Genomic DNA, 12,213 nt, shown 5'->3' on the forward strand with positions numbered 1-12,213 from the left:
TTTATATGTCTAGTCTATGATGTGTCACTACCCTAGATTCTACCCTCCGTTATAAAGAGTTTATACATTTATTTTCCTTTCTACGGTAGTTTTCTTTACATTGATTAATAAATAATAAGGTCACCACTCATCACCAAAATATAAGTGTTCTTAATTTAGATGAGAAGGGGTGTAAAAGGGGTTTAAACCTTGGATGTTTGTTCAGCGCAAAGGCTGCCAGCATTTGGATAGTAATAAGAAATGAAAAGGGAAAATATAGCACCAGTTAGAACCATAGGAATAGCGAAAAAAGTAAGGACCAAGTACTAAGGACTTCTCATCCCGCAAAACCCAATAAATTAGTAATGAATATTAAACAATGATGGCAACAACGATAAGAAGTTTCAGAATTGGAATGTAAAAATGAAGTATAAATAAAATATGAAAAATAATTTGTCTAAGCCAAAGTTGACAAAATGTATCACAGTTATTCCAAAAAGAAGAAGCAAGAAGGATGTAAACCACACATTAAGTTTACAAAAGCTACCCTGCTCCTTTTGGTCCTCCTGGACAGAACGTACGACTGTTCCAACTATACGCTTTAAAAAAGATCTAGCCTTCAGCTTCTGCAACAATAGAATTTAAAAAAATTCATATCTAGATATGGAGAAAAACTAAAGGAGCCTGTACTTCATATCTCACTTCTAACTGTAAAGAATAAGTAAAACTTTTAAGTGATCGTGTAAGCTAGTGCACACGCAAGCACAAAAGTTTTTAAGGAGCAAAGAATTCCAGGGAAGAAGAAAGGAAATCAGCAACACAATCCTACTTTCAATTTGAATTACATAAAAGACTTTCAAAAACATAATTAATCAGAGTATAATAGTCTAAACAAAAAAGGAATAAAAAAATATAAATCCTATATATCTAAAATCAATAGATGAGAAAGAGAACTTCACAGACAGTGCGTCAGTCTAAACTAATCCAGTTTCCTCCGATCAAAATTGATATAATTTAACCAGGAAGGTCAAAATGATACAACGGAGAGAAAGAAACCAGCAGAAACGAGAAAAATATATGGAGAGTCATGGCCATCAAGGCCTGCTGCTATTACTGGGTGGCAGTTAGTGGTTAGCAGATGAAGAATCCCAGATCCAGGGTAAGAACTTCCATAGACTTTACCAGCTTAGCAAGCTGCCATTTTCACGTGGGCCCATACTTTTGGAGGTCATATCTAGTACTTTGCTAGTAATTATGGCTGTTTATACGTCAAAAAAAAGCTTAAGCAGACAGGAGCATAGTTGTCAAGTAGGTGACAAAGCAGCCTACAACATCCAAGGTGACCCGTCACTTCATGCATCTAGACACCCAGTACACCATAATACTCAGAAAATCCCAGAAAACCCAGAAAAGAGGGGAAAATGTAAGGAGGGAAAAAAGGAGGACAAGCAGGAGGAAGAAAAAAAAGAAGCAGAAAAAGTATGGCGTCGCAGAAGCACTGGCAACAACTAACTGATGCTGCTATTGGAGAAAGGGGAAAAGATGAAAAGAAGGGGCAGAGAAAGAGAACTGTTATATATCTCGACTTGGTTGCCATTATCACTGCAAGGCTGAGACAAGCATGGTGCTTCCTTTTCCTCATCTCCAATTGAAATGAACCCTATTTTGGCTCTTTACTCTTAAATATATGTAAAGAATATATTTACATATACCTGTATTAAGTATTATTCCTGGACTTCTCTTTCATCGATATATTAAAATTTCATTAAAGATAAGACGAGTTGCATCCATTGATAAATACAATGTCTGGCACCATAGTGAACCAGAGTAGCCAAATCAGATGAGAAATTATGAGGGTAAGTAAATAACAGAATTCCTCCTCTGAAGTCGGAAGAGAAGCAATATAGTCCACTGGTTGATTCTCCTCTCCAGACATGCTGAAATATTACAGAAACAAAGTCACCAATTATATGTCGAATAGCACTCCTCAAGTACAAAACAGATTTGTGATTTGGGTCGATATGACTTTTGCCAGATCTACTTTCTGCTGGCCTAGAAGTCGAAGAATCCTCTCTTTTACTAGAGAATGGAATTGGGTCAATACGACTTTTGCTGGATCTACTCTCTGTGACACGGTTGGCAAGTTGGCTTTTTGTGCCGTCATCAATCATATTTGGATGGAACGTAATATCAGGAAATGGACTACCAACTCTAGGACTCTGCACCAGATTTGTGATTCCATTTCTTTAGAAATTAAAGCCAAACTTTTTTACTTTTTTTTTTTAAACCCGAATATTACCTGGGACCCGGGTAAGCCCCTAGACTTTTATTTATATCTAAAAAAAATAAGGAATCAAAGAATACAAAGGGGGGAACATGCCACCATACCCCACACCCAAACTCAAACTCGCTCAATCACTCTCTTAGGGACGTTCCCCTTACAATCAAGAACTGCTAGACCCTAAAGACCGGCATTCCTGCCTTGTCTTCTCTAATAATACCAGCAAAGCCTCCCCCAGGCAGACTACCTTGGTGAAAGGTGAAAGACGATCCTGTACCACAAGCGTGGTTAGCCAGCCAATCCGCCGCTCTATTGCTTTCCCGAAATGCAAATGATACCGTAGCCTGCATCAGTGAAATCAATCCCAAGACCTCTCGGAGCCAGTACCATCCCTTCCACAAGTTACATCTCTGTAGCTTGACCATACTGACCGTGGATTCCGAATCTGAGTTTACTATCACCTCTGTAAAGCCAAGCTCCTTACAAAGCCGCAGACCATCCCTGAGTGCCCTGAGTTCAGCTATGGAGTTAGTGCATTCCCCATAGAAGTTTGCAAAGGCTGCCAGCACCTCTCCATTCATGTTCCTGACCACCCCTCCCCCACCACCAAGTCTAGGGTTCCCCTTGCTAGCCCCATCCACATTAAGCTTAACTGAACGAAATGGGGGACACCAATAGATAGGAAGCGGCTGATTCAGCTTTGCAGCTGGGACCTTCATCCCAAAGCATTGTAGGATCAAGGTATTCCTCCTGGACTCTAGCCTGCCAATCTTGGTGGGCATCTGCATTTCACAAACCCAATCTTTGATGTGCTTAATAATGGTATGGGCACTGCGGCCCCTCTCCCCATGCCTTCTGTTGTTCCTCTCTTTCCAAAGCTCCCAAACAATCAAACTAGGCATTATTCCGATGATGTATTGGCTAAGGTTTTTGTTGCTCCCTGACTCCTGCCAAAGCACCATCCGGCTTCTGACATCCTGAAAGGGCAAGAAGGGTATGTCAAGTAGCTGTGAAAAATAGGCCTAGACCTTAGTAGCCGTGCCGCCAGAGCCCAAACAGTGATTTGTCGTTTCCCTCTGAGGCTGTCCACAACAATTGCACCTAGAGGCCAATGTGATGCCTAGGGCCATCAGAGAATCGTCAGTGGGGATCTTGCCCATCAATAGCTGCCACAAGAAAAAGGCTACCTTCGGGGGCACCATTTGGTTCCAAGTCCATTTCGCAAAGGCCATACCAGCTGCCGTGTGCCGCACCTCGTTCCAAGCCGATTTAGTAGAGAATCGGCCATCACTCGCTGGAGTCCAAACCAAAACATCATCTCTGTCTGAAAGCACAAAATTCCCATGAGTGATGCTGTTCCTTACTTCCTCAGAATCGATAAGGTCTAAAATATCCTCCCTCCAGTTCCCCAACTCATTGACCGCATCCTTGACACACAGATTCAGATTCACCAGCAGTCCATTATCCACAAAATCAATCAAGGGGCCAACCCCCACCCAATTATCTAACCAGAAGGAGATATTGCCAGCCCCAAGCAGCCACCTCGATCTCTCCAGCACTAACCCCTTGAACTCCAAAGTCTTGCGCCAAGATATAGAGCCAGCCCCAACAGGGCCTGCCAGTGACACGTGAATATTTTTGAAGTATTTGGCTCTAAACAAATCACCCCATAGAGATTGTCCTGATAAAACTTTCCAAAGCCCTTTCAGTCTGAGGGAGAGCCCCACATCTTCAAGAAGCCGAACACCTAGTCCCCCTTCCTCCAGAGGTCTACAAATTTTCTCCCAGCTCACCCAGTGCCTGCGGTTGCCCCAAAGAAAGTCAGCAAAAACCCTGTACAATCTGCGAAGGACAGCCTTTGGCGGATCTAGTATGGCCAAGACATGGATTGGCATGGAGGAGAGAACATGTCTCAAGAGCGTCACGCGACCACCAGATGTTAGTGACCTTCCTTTCCAACCTGCCACCTTACTTGTAATCTTCCCAATTAGCCCCTCAAAGAAACAAACCTTCATCCTGCCCGCATATAGAGGAGCTCCCAGGTAGGTGATAGGGAGTGCCTTCCTAGGGAAGCCTGTGACCGCCCCCACCATACTAGCTGTAGCCATTGCTGCTTTATTCCCTATCACATAGCAGCTTTTCTGCCTGTTGACAAGCTGCCCAGAAAAACCATCATACCTGGTAATAAAACCCATGATTTGCTTGAGGGAGTTCTTCAAGCCTCTGGCAAAAATAATGGTGTCGTCTGCAAATAGGCAATGTGAGACACCTGAGCATTCCCTCGGGAGCCTGTAATAAGCTTCATGCCCATCTGCGAAAAGCCTTTTTAAACCCCTGCTAAGCACTTCCTCAGCTAAAATAAATAGAGCCGGAGATAGAGGGTCCCCCTGTCGCACTCCCCTAGTGGATTTAAAGAAACCAGACTACCTGTCCCCCCAATACAATAGAAAACCAGCAGTTCTCCACCGTCTTCCTGATCATAGAAATCCACGCCTCATCAAAACCAAACCTGCCCAGTACCAACCAGAGGAACTCCCATTCAAGTCGGTCATAGGCCTTAGCCATATCCAGCTTAAGAATAACATTTCCACCCCTTGATTTCCAGTTCAAGTCTTGCATCATCTCCTAGGCAATGGCAATATTGTCCTGGATGCACCTACCCTACACAAAAGCACCTTGCTCTTCTGCCACTAAGGATGGCAGCAGCCCTGCCAATCTCATAGTAATAATCTTTGCAATGATCTTATAAGAGAAATTGCATAAACTAATAGGCCGGAAATCAGCCATTACCTCGGGGTTGTCCTTCTTGGGGATAAGAACCAGGTTGGTAGACGTGAAGCTTCTTGGAAGACCCCCTCCTGTGAAGAAATCTTGCACTGCCGCCCAAACATCATGGCCCACCAGCTCCCAACAGGCCGTGAAAAAGATCCCTGAGAAGCCGTCTGGCCCCGGGGCACTGTCTCCTAACAGGACAAACACAGCCTTCCTCACTTCCTCCAATGATGGAACAGCTATCAGGGCAGAGTTGTCAGCATCAGAAATAATTTTGGGAATTAAGGACAACAGCCCCTCATCCACCACACACCCCTGAGATGCAAAAATCCCTGAAAAATGTTGCACTGCCTCAGCCTGAATCTCATCATTATCAGAGATCCACTCCCCATCTGTACCTTTGATTTTGTTAATGCTTGCCAACCTGCGTCTGACTTTCACCATTGCATGGAAGAATTTCGTGTTCCGATCCCCCTCCTTCAACCACGTTGCCCTTGACTTCTGCCTCCAAAAAATCTCCTCCTGAAGGAGAACTCCCTGTAGTACATCCTTGGCCTCCTCTAAAGCCTCCTTGGATTCCCTGCTGTTACAACGGTCTGCCTCAGCTTCAGCCTTGCTGACAGTGCCCTCCGCTTCCTTCACCTTCTGATGGATGTTACCAAATACCTCCTTGTTCCTTAAATTAAAGCCAAACTCTCTGTTGCTGATCCCTCTATTTGTAATGACACCCCAAGGAACAGGTTTATTGTTGTATCCTGGGGTATCTCTTCCACTTTCGAGCCTCTGCCTCCTCTGTTTGAGGCTCAGGCGCTTTTGTGTTTAGTTTGATTCTTTTTTCTCCCCCTTTTTCTGGGGCTGTTTTTTTCTCTTCTCTCTTTGGTAATGAATTATTTATTCACCCAAAAAAGAGTACAAAACACCCCAACAGCCGTGGGCTTTGCCCTCAAGGATATCCACTGCCACCTTAGAGTCCGAATGAACAGAAACCTTTTGTAGCCCCTTTTCCTTACAAAGCAACAATCCTCTATAAATTGCACGAATATCCATAGCCAGGATGGATCTGTCCTCCCCCCTTCCCACATAGGCAAACATGGGACTGCCATCATGATGTCTAGCAATACCTCCATAGGATGCCCTATCTTGATTTAGCAAACCATCAGAGTGTAAAGCATTAGTACCATATGATGGAGACATCCAAGAACATGTTTTGGGGTACCTAGAAACATGGTTTTCATGATACAGTTCATGAATTATGAATTCTCACCTTCAAAGCTTGAAGAAATCGAAATCATAATGTAGGAAGCAGCTGAACAACAAAGTTCCCTGACTAAAGTGTCATAAAAGAGTCACACAATAAGAGCATAATCGCCGAAATTGGAATGACTGTATTGTTGTAAAATTCATGTGCAGGCAGGAATATAGTTGTCAAGGCGTCACTTGAGCGTCGACTAGGTGGCAAAGTGCTCCCGGGTGCTCAAGGTGTCCAGTCAATTTCTGTATAGGCATGCCTTGCTCATTTAAAAAGAAAAAAAGAAGGGAAAAAAGGAAAAGGAGGAAGAGGAGCAGGACTAGAAGGGAAATGGAGGTGAAGGAAGAAGGGGAAGGTAGGGAAGGTGGAGGGGAAAAAAAAGAAAGAAAGAGAAGATAGAGAAAAGATGAAGAAAAGGCGGCAGAAGAAAGAGGTTAGTATGTGCCTGATACACCCACTAACTATTGCAAGTCACCGCCTCAAGCTGCCACTGCAAGTTGCCCCCTTACTGACAAAAGCCCTAACCTACTCAGCTGCTTCCAGGGAATTCTAAACTTATTAGAACTAAAACTGAATTAAATACACCATGAAACCACATCAAATGAGGGGAGGGAGATGTTGAACTACTTTCCAGGCCTAAAACAACCTGTACAGTGCTGCCCTGTGTTGAGCACCTCAGTTATATTTAGGGACTGACAGATCTCAGTCTCCCCTGCCTGTTGCCTCCGCTGGAACAATACTGAAGACTTGGATCACCTCTTTTTTGAGTGCCCTACCGCTGCTGCCATCTGGAAAGGCATCCTCTCCAAGTGCTGGCCTTCTCGAAGAAGAATCCTCCCTTTCTCAAGGGAATGGATCTGGATTGACATGACCTTCGCGGGCAGCTCTATTTGCGACACGGTTGGCCGATTAGCCTTTTGTGCAACTCTCAACCACATTTGGACGGAGCGCAATATCAAGAAATGGACCTCCAACTCTCGCTCTTACCAGAAGATTTGGGATTCCATTTCCTCTGAAATTAAAGCAAAGTTATCCCTAGCTCCTCCTTCCAGTTGTTTTGACTCCCCAAGGAACAGGCTCATTGTTGATTCTTGGGGCCTTTCAAATGTTTCTTTTGTTGCTTCAGCCGGCCGATAGCTAAGCTAGGGGTTGGCTTTTATTTTTCTTTCTTCCCTTCGGGGCCCCTTGTTTCTTTCTTCTCTTTTGGTAATGAATTTCTTATTCACCAAAAAAAAAAAAGATTCAACTCTGGAATCAGTGGAAAATAATGGAAAAATACAATCATACATGCCCTCACAAAGCAAGACTAAATCAACCGAACATTCAATCACAGAACCAGGTAAAGACTGAAAAAGAAAGTCCAAAATGACATCAATAAATAAGAGTTGAAACCTCTGGCAAGAAATATACTGTCAAATTTTAATAAAGAAAATAATACCTCTTCTGATCCTTGAATACGTTCCATCTCCATTTGACCAAGTATGATTTTCTTTTTCTTTGCAATACAAGACTCTAAAGACTGCATCAATTGTCTTTCTAAGGCTTTGATTTCTGTTTCATCAATCTCCCTGCAAGAAATAAATAAATACACGATGAGAGGAAATATATCAATTGATAAACATGTTCAGTCTTTTTCTCCTTTTTTGTCCACGGTAATAAAGAAACACTAAGAGGGTGAACCTTGGTGCAACGGTAAGGTTGCTCCATTGTCACGGTTTCAAGTCTGGAAAAAGCCTCTCTGAGAAAGCAGGGGTAAGGCTGCGTAAATTATGACCATCCCCAGACCCCGCAGTGGCGAGAGCCTCATGCACTGCGTATGCCTTTTTTTAATAAAGAAACGCTAAAATATATAATTGGGAGAAACCAACAATAAGGTGAGAGGGGCTTAAGTTAGTCCAAAACTTATCTTTACTTTAAGACTTTTAAGTCATTTAAGATACAATTTTCAACAATAAAACTGGATAATATTTCTCCTTCCAGTTAGCGTGGAGAATTTGAACTGGCTCACCCATTTGTAACAAAGATCAACAAATGCTATATTGAGAAGTGACATTGTGCAAATTACAGGTGTTCAGACAAGGGAAAGGTCGCAAATGACAGGTTGAAATGGTGAGAAAAGAAATGAGTGCTTATGATTTGAAACTTGAAAGTAGATGGAGCCTTAAATAGAGTGGAATGGTGCGACAAGATTCATACAGCCAAACCCAAATAGTTGGGATGAATCCTAGAGGCAAAGTCGAGTAGAGGGTGGAGAATTAAAGATTTTACTAAATTAAAAAGGTTATTGCATCATAAATTTAGGTACATTACTTCTCCAGAAGATGGATTGATTAGATAAATCTACAAAGAGAATGGATTAATCTAAGTCACTACACAGGGTTTTAGATTAGTTGAATTTGCACATATGTTTATCCCTAGATGTTTTTGGTACCTTCCAGTTAACAAAAGTTTTCCTATTGAATGGATTTTAGGTCCCCAATTTGAAGATTCCTATTGAATTCACTGTTGGCATGCTTATATATATTTAAGCTTCAGATAGATGGTTCCATTTATTTGGCTGCAATGAAGAAGCTTTTAAGCAGTTTCCAATTTGATATATATAGATGAATGGGCATACATCATATTGTATAGTCGAGAGACTTTATTAAAGAGTGGTGAAACCTCCATGCTCCAGAGCACCAACAAAGAAAAGCCACCATGGTAGATGAAACCATGTTCACCAGTATACCCCACCTCTACGCAAATGCAGGTATGCCAACTAAAACATATTTTTTTTAAAATACACACACACACACACACACACACATATATATATATATATATATATATATATATATATATATATATATATGTATATATAAAGAATTCCGAACAAATCTCACAAGGATAGCACAATGTACCACAATGAACACATTTCAACTTGTCTGTCTTGTCCTTATTATCAGTTGAGGGCAGGGCAGATTGTTTTAAGGAAATTTTTCAACGGAGGCCCCCAGATGCCCCAGTTCGGAGGAGTGACCTGATCCTGATGGAGGGAGCCAAAAGAACTAGGGCCAGGCCTAAGATAATCATAGGAGAAGTGGTGAAGAAGGACATGCTTAGCTTAGGCCTTGTTTTTGGTATGACCTCAAATAGAGCTGACTGGAGAGCAATGATCCATGTGGTCGACCCCATTTAGTTGGACCATAATGATGTGATGCCGTTGTTGTTTTTCACCCCATCTCAAGACCTAGAGCGGAATGTTGGGTAGTTAAGAAGCGGTCCATAGCTAAGAAGGGACAATGCCCTAGAGTTTGTGTCGAGGTTGTATGCCCTCCCCCCTTTTATTTATTTATTATTACTCTGGTAACTCTTCTAGGATCCATGTAGCCGACCCCATTAAGTTGGGATAAGGCTATGATGTTGTTGTTGTTTCTCTCTGCTGTTCGTTCCATCAGTCCTCTATTATTAGCTATCATAATAAAATGATTATTCAGGATTTAGGCTGCCGCATAAAGCTCTAATGGCTTTCCTCACTTGACCATTGGAGTAAACATAATAAGTACACCGAAGCTCATCCAATTAGTAACTGCACCCAGCCAACTTAAATTCAGAGTTGAGGCCTCCCAAAAACTGATAGATGCTCTAATTTTCTACTTGTATTCTGAACTAGTCACCATCATCGAGACACTTCCAGTCAAAGGATTAATAAGGGACCGATCAACATCTCTAACTTACTCTTGCCTTGGAAGTTCTATCTAGAGAGATTCAAAGCAAGACATATCAACATCTCATTTCTCCTATGCCCAAATGTAAGAAGCTCAAGATCACACACTTAGCTTTTGCAGATGACCTCATGATCTTCTCCAAAGCAAATATTTTATCAATAGAGACTATTATATCTTGCCTGAATAAGTTTGAGGAATATTCTGGCCTAAGAATCATTTCCAAAAATCTCAATTTATTTTTGGCAGGTCTCTCAGATACAGAAGATAGGCTCCTTCAAGCAAAGACTTCTTTCCAGCTAGGTCATCTTCCAGTCAAATACCTTGGGCTGCCCCTTATTCCAGCTAGGCTGACAGCTCATCATTGCACTCCAATTCTTGACCTCATGCGTAAGAGACTTCAATTATAGAAAGGTAAGCTCCTCTCATATGTTGGTCGATTGGAACTTATCAAATAGGTCCTCCAATCTTCATATATTTTTTGGTCTAGTATTTTTAGGCTGCTTCAGACCATTATTAAGGATATTAAAGCTCTTATGTGCTCCTTCCTTTGGAAAGGCAAAGAAATCTCTTGATTCCTCCATCCAATCAGTTGGGCATCTGTTTCCCTTCCCAAATCAGAAGGAGGTCTTGGATTGCGTAGAATTAAAGAGGTAAATTCAGCAGGCATTTTAAAATTGATTTGGAAGCTTGTAGACAAGAAGGATAATATTTGGTTAATTGGATTGATTCGGGGCAACTCAAGAACGATTCCATCTGGACAGCCGTTCCTTGCTCAGATGCTTCCTGAGTATGGAGAATAATCCTCAAACACAAGCCTTTATCCCTTGAAGCTGTTATTTGCAAGATTGATGATGGTGCCTCTACTAAGCTTTGGTAAAATCACTGGCACCCATTGGGAGTCTTGCTCCCCCTTGTTAGCTCCAGAGAAATCCACAGACACTCCCTTGTTGCTGATATCATTTGTCAAGACGATTGGATCCCCCTCCCCCCCCCCCCTCTCTCTCCTTGCAGCAATATTGTTCAACCTCTCCTCCATCACTAGAAGACCTTCTGATTCTGGAGACAAAATTTGCTAGTCTCCTACTTCTTCAACCATGTTCAGCTCTAAGTCAACTTGGGACCTTATCAGATCAAGAGGTCCAATTTCTCCTTGGAGAAAGATTGTTTGGTTCAAAGGTCACATTCCCCGCCACAGCTTTTGTGTATGGCGAGCTCTCTCCAACTGCGTCCGTACGCAATCATTCCTTCTTCATCGGGATATCCCTGTTTCCCTTAATTGCTGTCTCTGCCAGTCTGCCTCGGAAGATGTTGACCATCTCTTTTTTTTATTGCCCCATCGCCTCCTCAATTTGGGCAGGAGTTTTGGAGCGTTGTTGGCCTAGAAGACGAAGAATTCTCCCATTCAACAGAGAGTGGATCTAGGTGGACATGACAGTCTCTAGAAGTTCTATTTGTGATATAATTAGGAAGTTGGCTTTTCGTGCGACCATCTCTTCTATTTGGATGGAACACAATCTTAGAAGATGGACCTCCAACTCGAGATCTCTCCGTCAGAATTGGGATTCCATCTTTTTTTTAGGGCTGTAAATGGATAACCGAAAATCTGAATTCGATCTGCATCCGTATCCGTTTAGGGGCATCTGTATTCGATTAGAGATATCCGGAAAAAAATCCGAATACTCCGATAAAAATCCTAATCTGAATACTTAATTATAAAAAATTAAGTAAATAACGATCTTGAGGGTTTTTTAAGATTCAACAGGTTCTAGAATATGAGGAAAAGAGAATCATGATCTAAAACTATGGATTGAGAGTGAATTGTATCCACTAGGGGGAGGAAGGTTCGGGTTACACAAGGCAGAGGTGTAAACGGATGGTCGAAAATCCGAATTCGATCCGCATCCGAATCTGTTTAGAGGTATCCGTATTCGACCAGGAAATATCCGAATCCGATTACATCCAATCCGTATCTGAGCCGAATCCGATCTGTTTACAGGCCTACTTTTTTTATGTCATAAGCAAAATTCCTAAGTCCCCTCTTATTGTATTACCTCCCCAAGGAACAGGCATATTGTTGTATCCTGGGGCCTTCCCTCTAATCTCCTCCCCCCCCCCTGGTTGAGGTCTCTCCTACTTGTATGTAGCATTGTTTTTTCCCTCTGCCCCCTCTTCCTTGTTTTTTCCTTTCCTTTTGATTATGAATATATTATTCACCCACAAAAAAA

At 42.2% G+C, this 12,213-nt stretch overlaps 1 protein-coding gene and 1 long non-coding RNA gene across 2 annotated transcripts in view; one reads left to right on the forward strand and one right to left on the reverse strand.

The window, feature by feature from the left end:
• Positions 1 to 6,046, forward strand: part of LOC122645898 — a 30,167-nt gene extending 24,121 nt beyond the window's left edge. The window contains exon 3 of the long non-coding RNA XR_006330535.1: positions 5,941 to 6,046. This is a non-coding gene — a long non-coding RNA (uncharacterized LOC122645898). The remainder of the gene's footprint in view (positions 1 to 5,940) is intronic.
• Positions 1 to 12,213, reverse strand: part of LOC122645892 (GPCR-type G protein COLD1) — a 64,699-nt gene that overhangs the window by 34,459 nt on the left and 18,027 nt on the right. Inside the window, exons 5-6 of the mRNA XM_043839299.1 lie at positions 7,720 to 7,849; positions 527 to 605 (exon numbers count right to left, since the gene is read on the reverse strand). Of these exons, the coding sequence (XP_043695234.1) occupies positions 527 to 605; positions 7,720 to 7,849 (209 nt within the window). The remainder of the gene's footprint in view (positions 1 to 526; positions 606 to 7,719; positions 7,850 to 12,213) is intronic.

The sequence above is a fragment of the Telopea speciosissima genome, chromosome 11, assembly GCF_018873765.1.
Source record: "Telopea speciosissima isolate NSW1024214 ecotype Mountain lineage chromosome 11, Tspe_v1, whole genome shotgun sequence".
Classification (NCBI taxonomy): domain Eukaryota; kingdom Viridiplantae; phylum Streptophyta; class Magnoliopsida; order Proteales; family Proteaceae; genus Telopea; species Telopea speciosissima.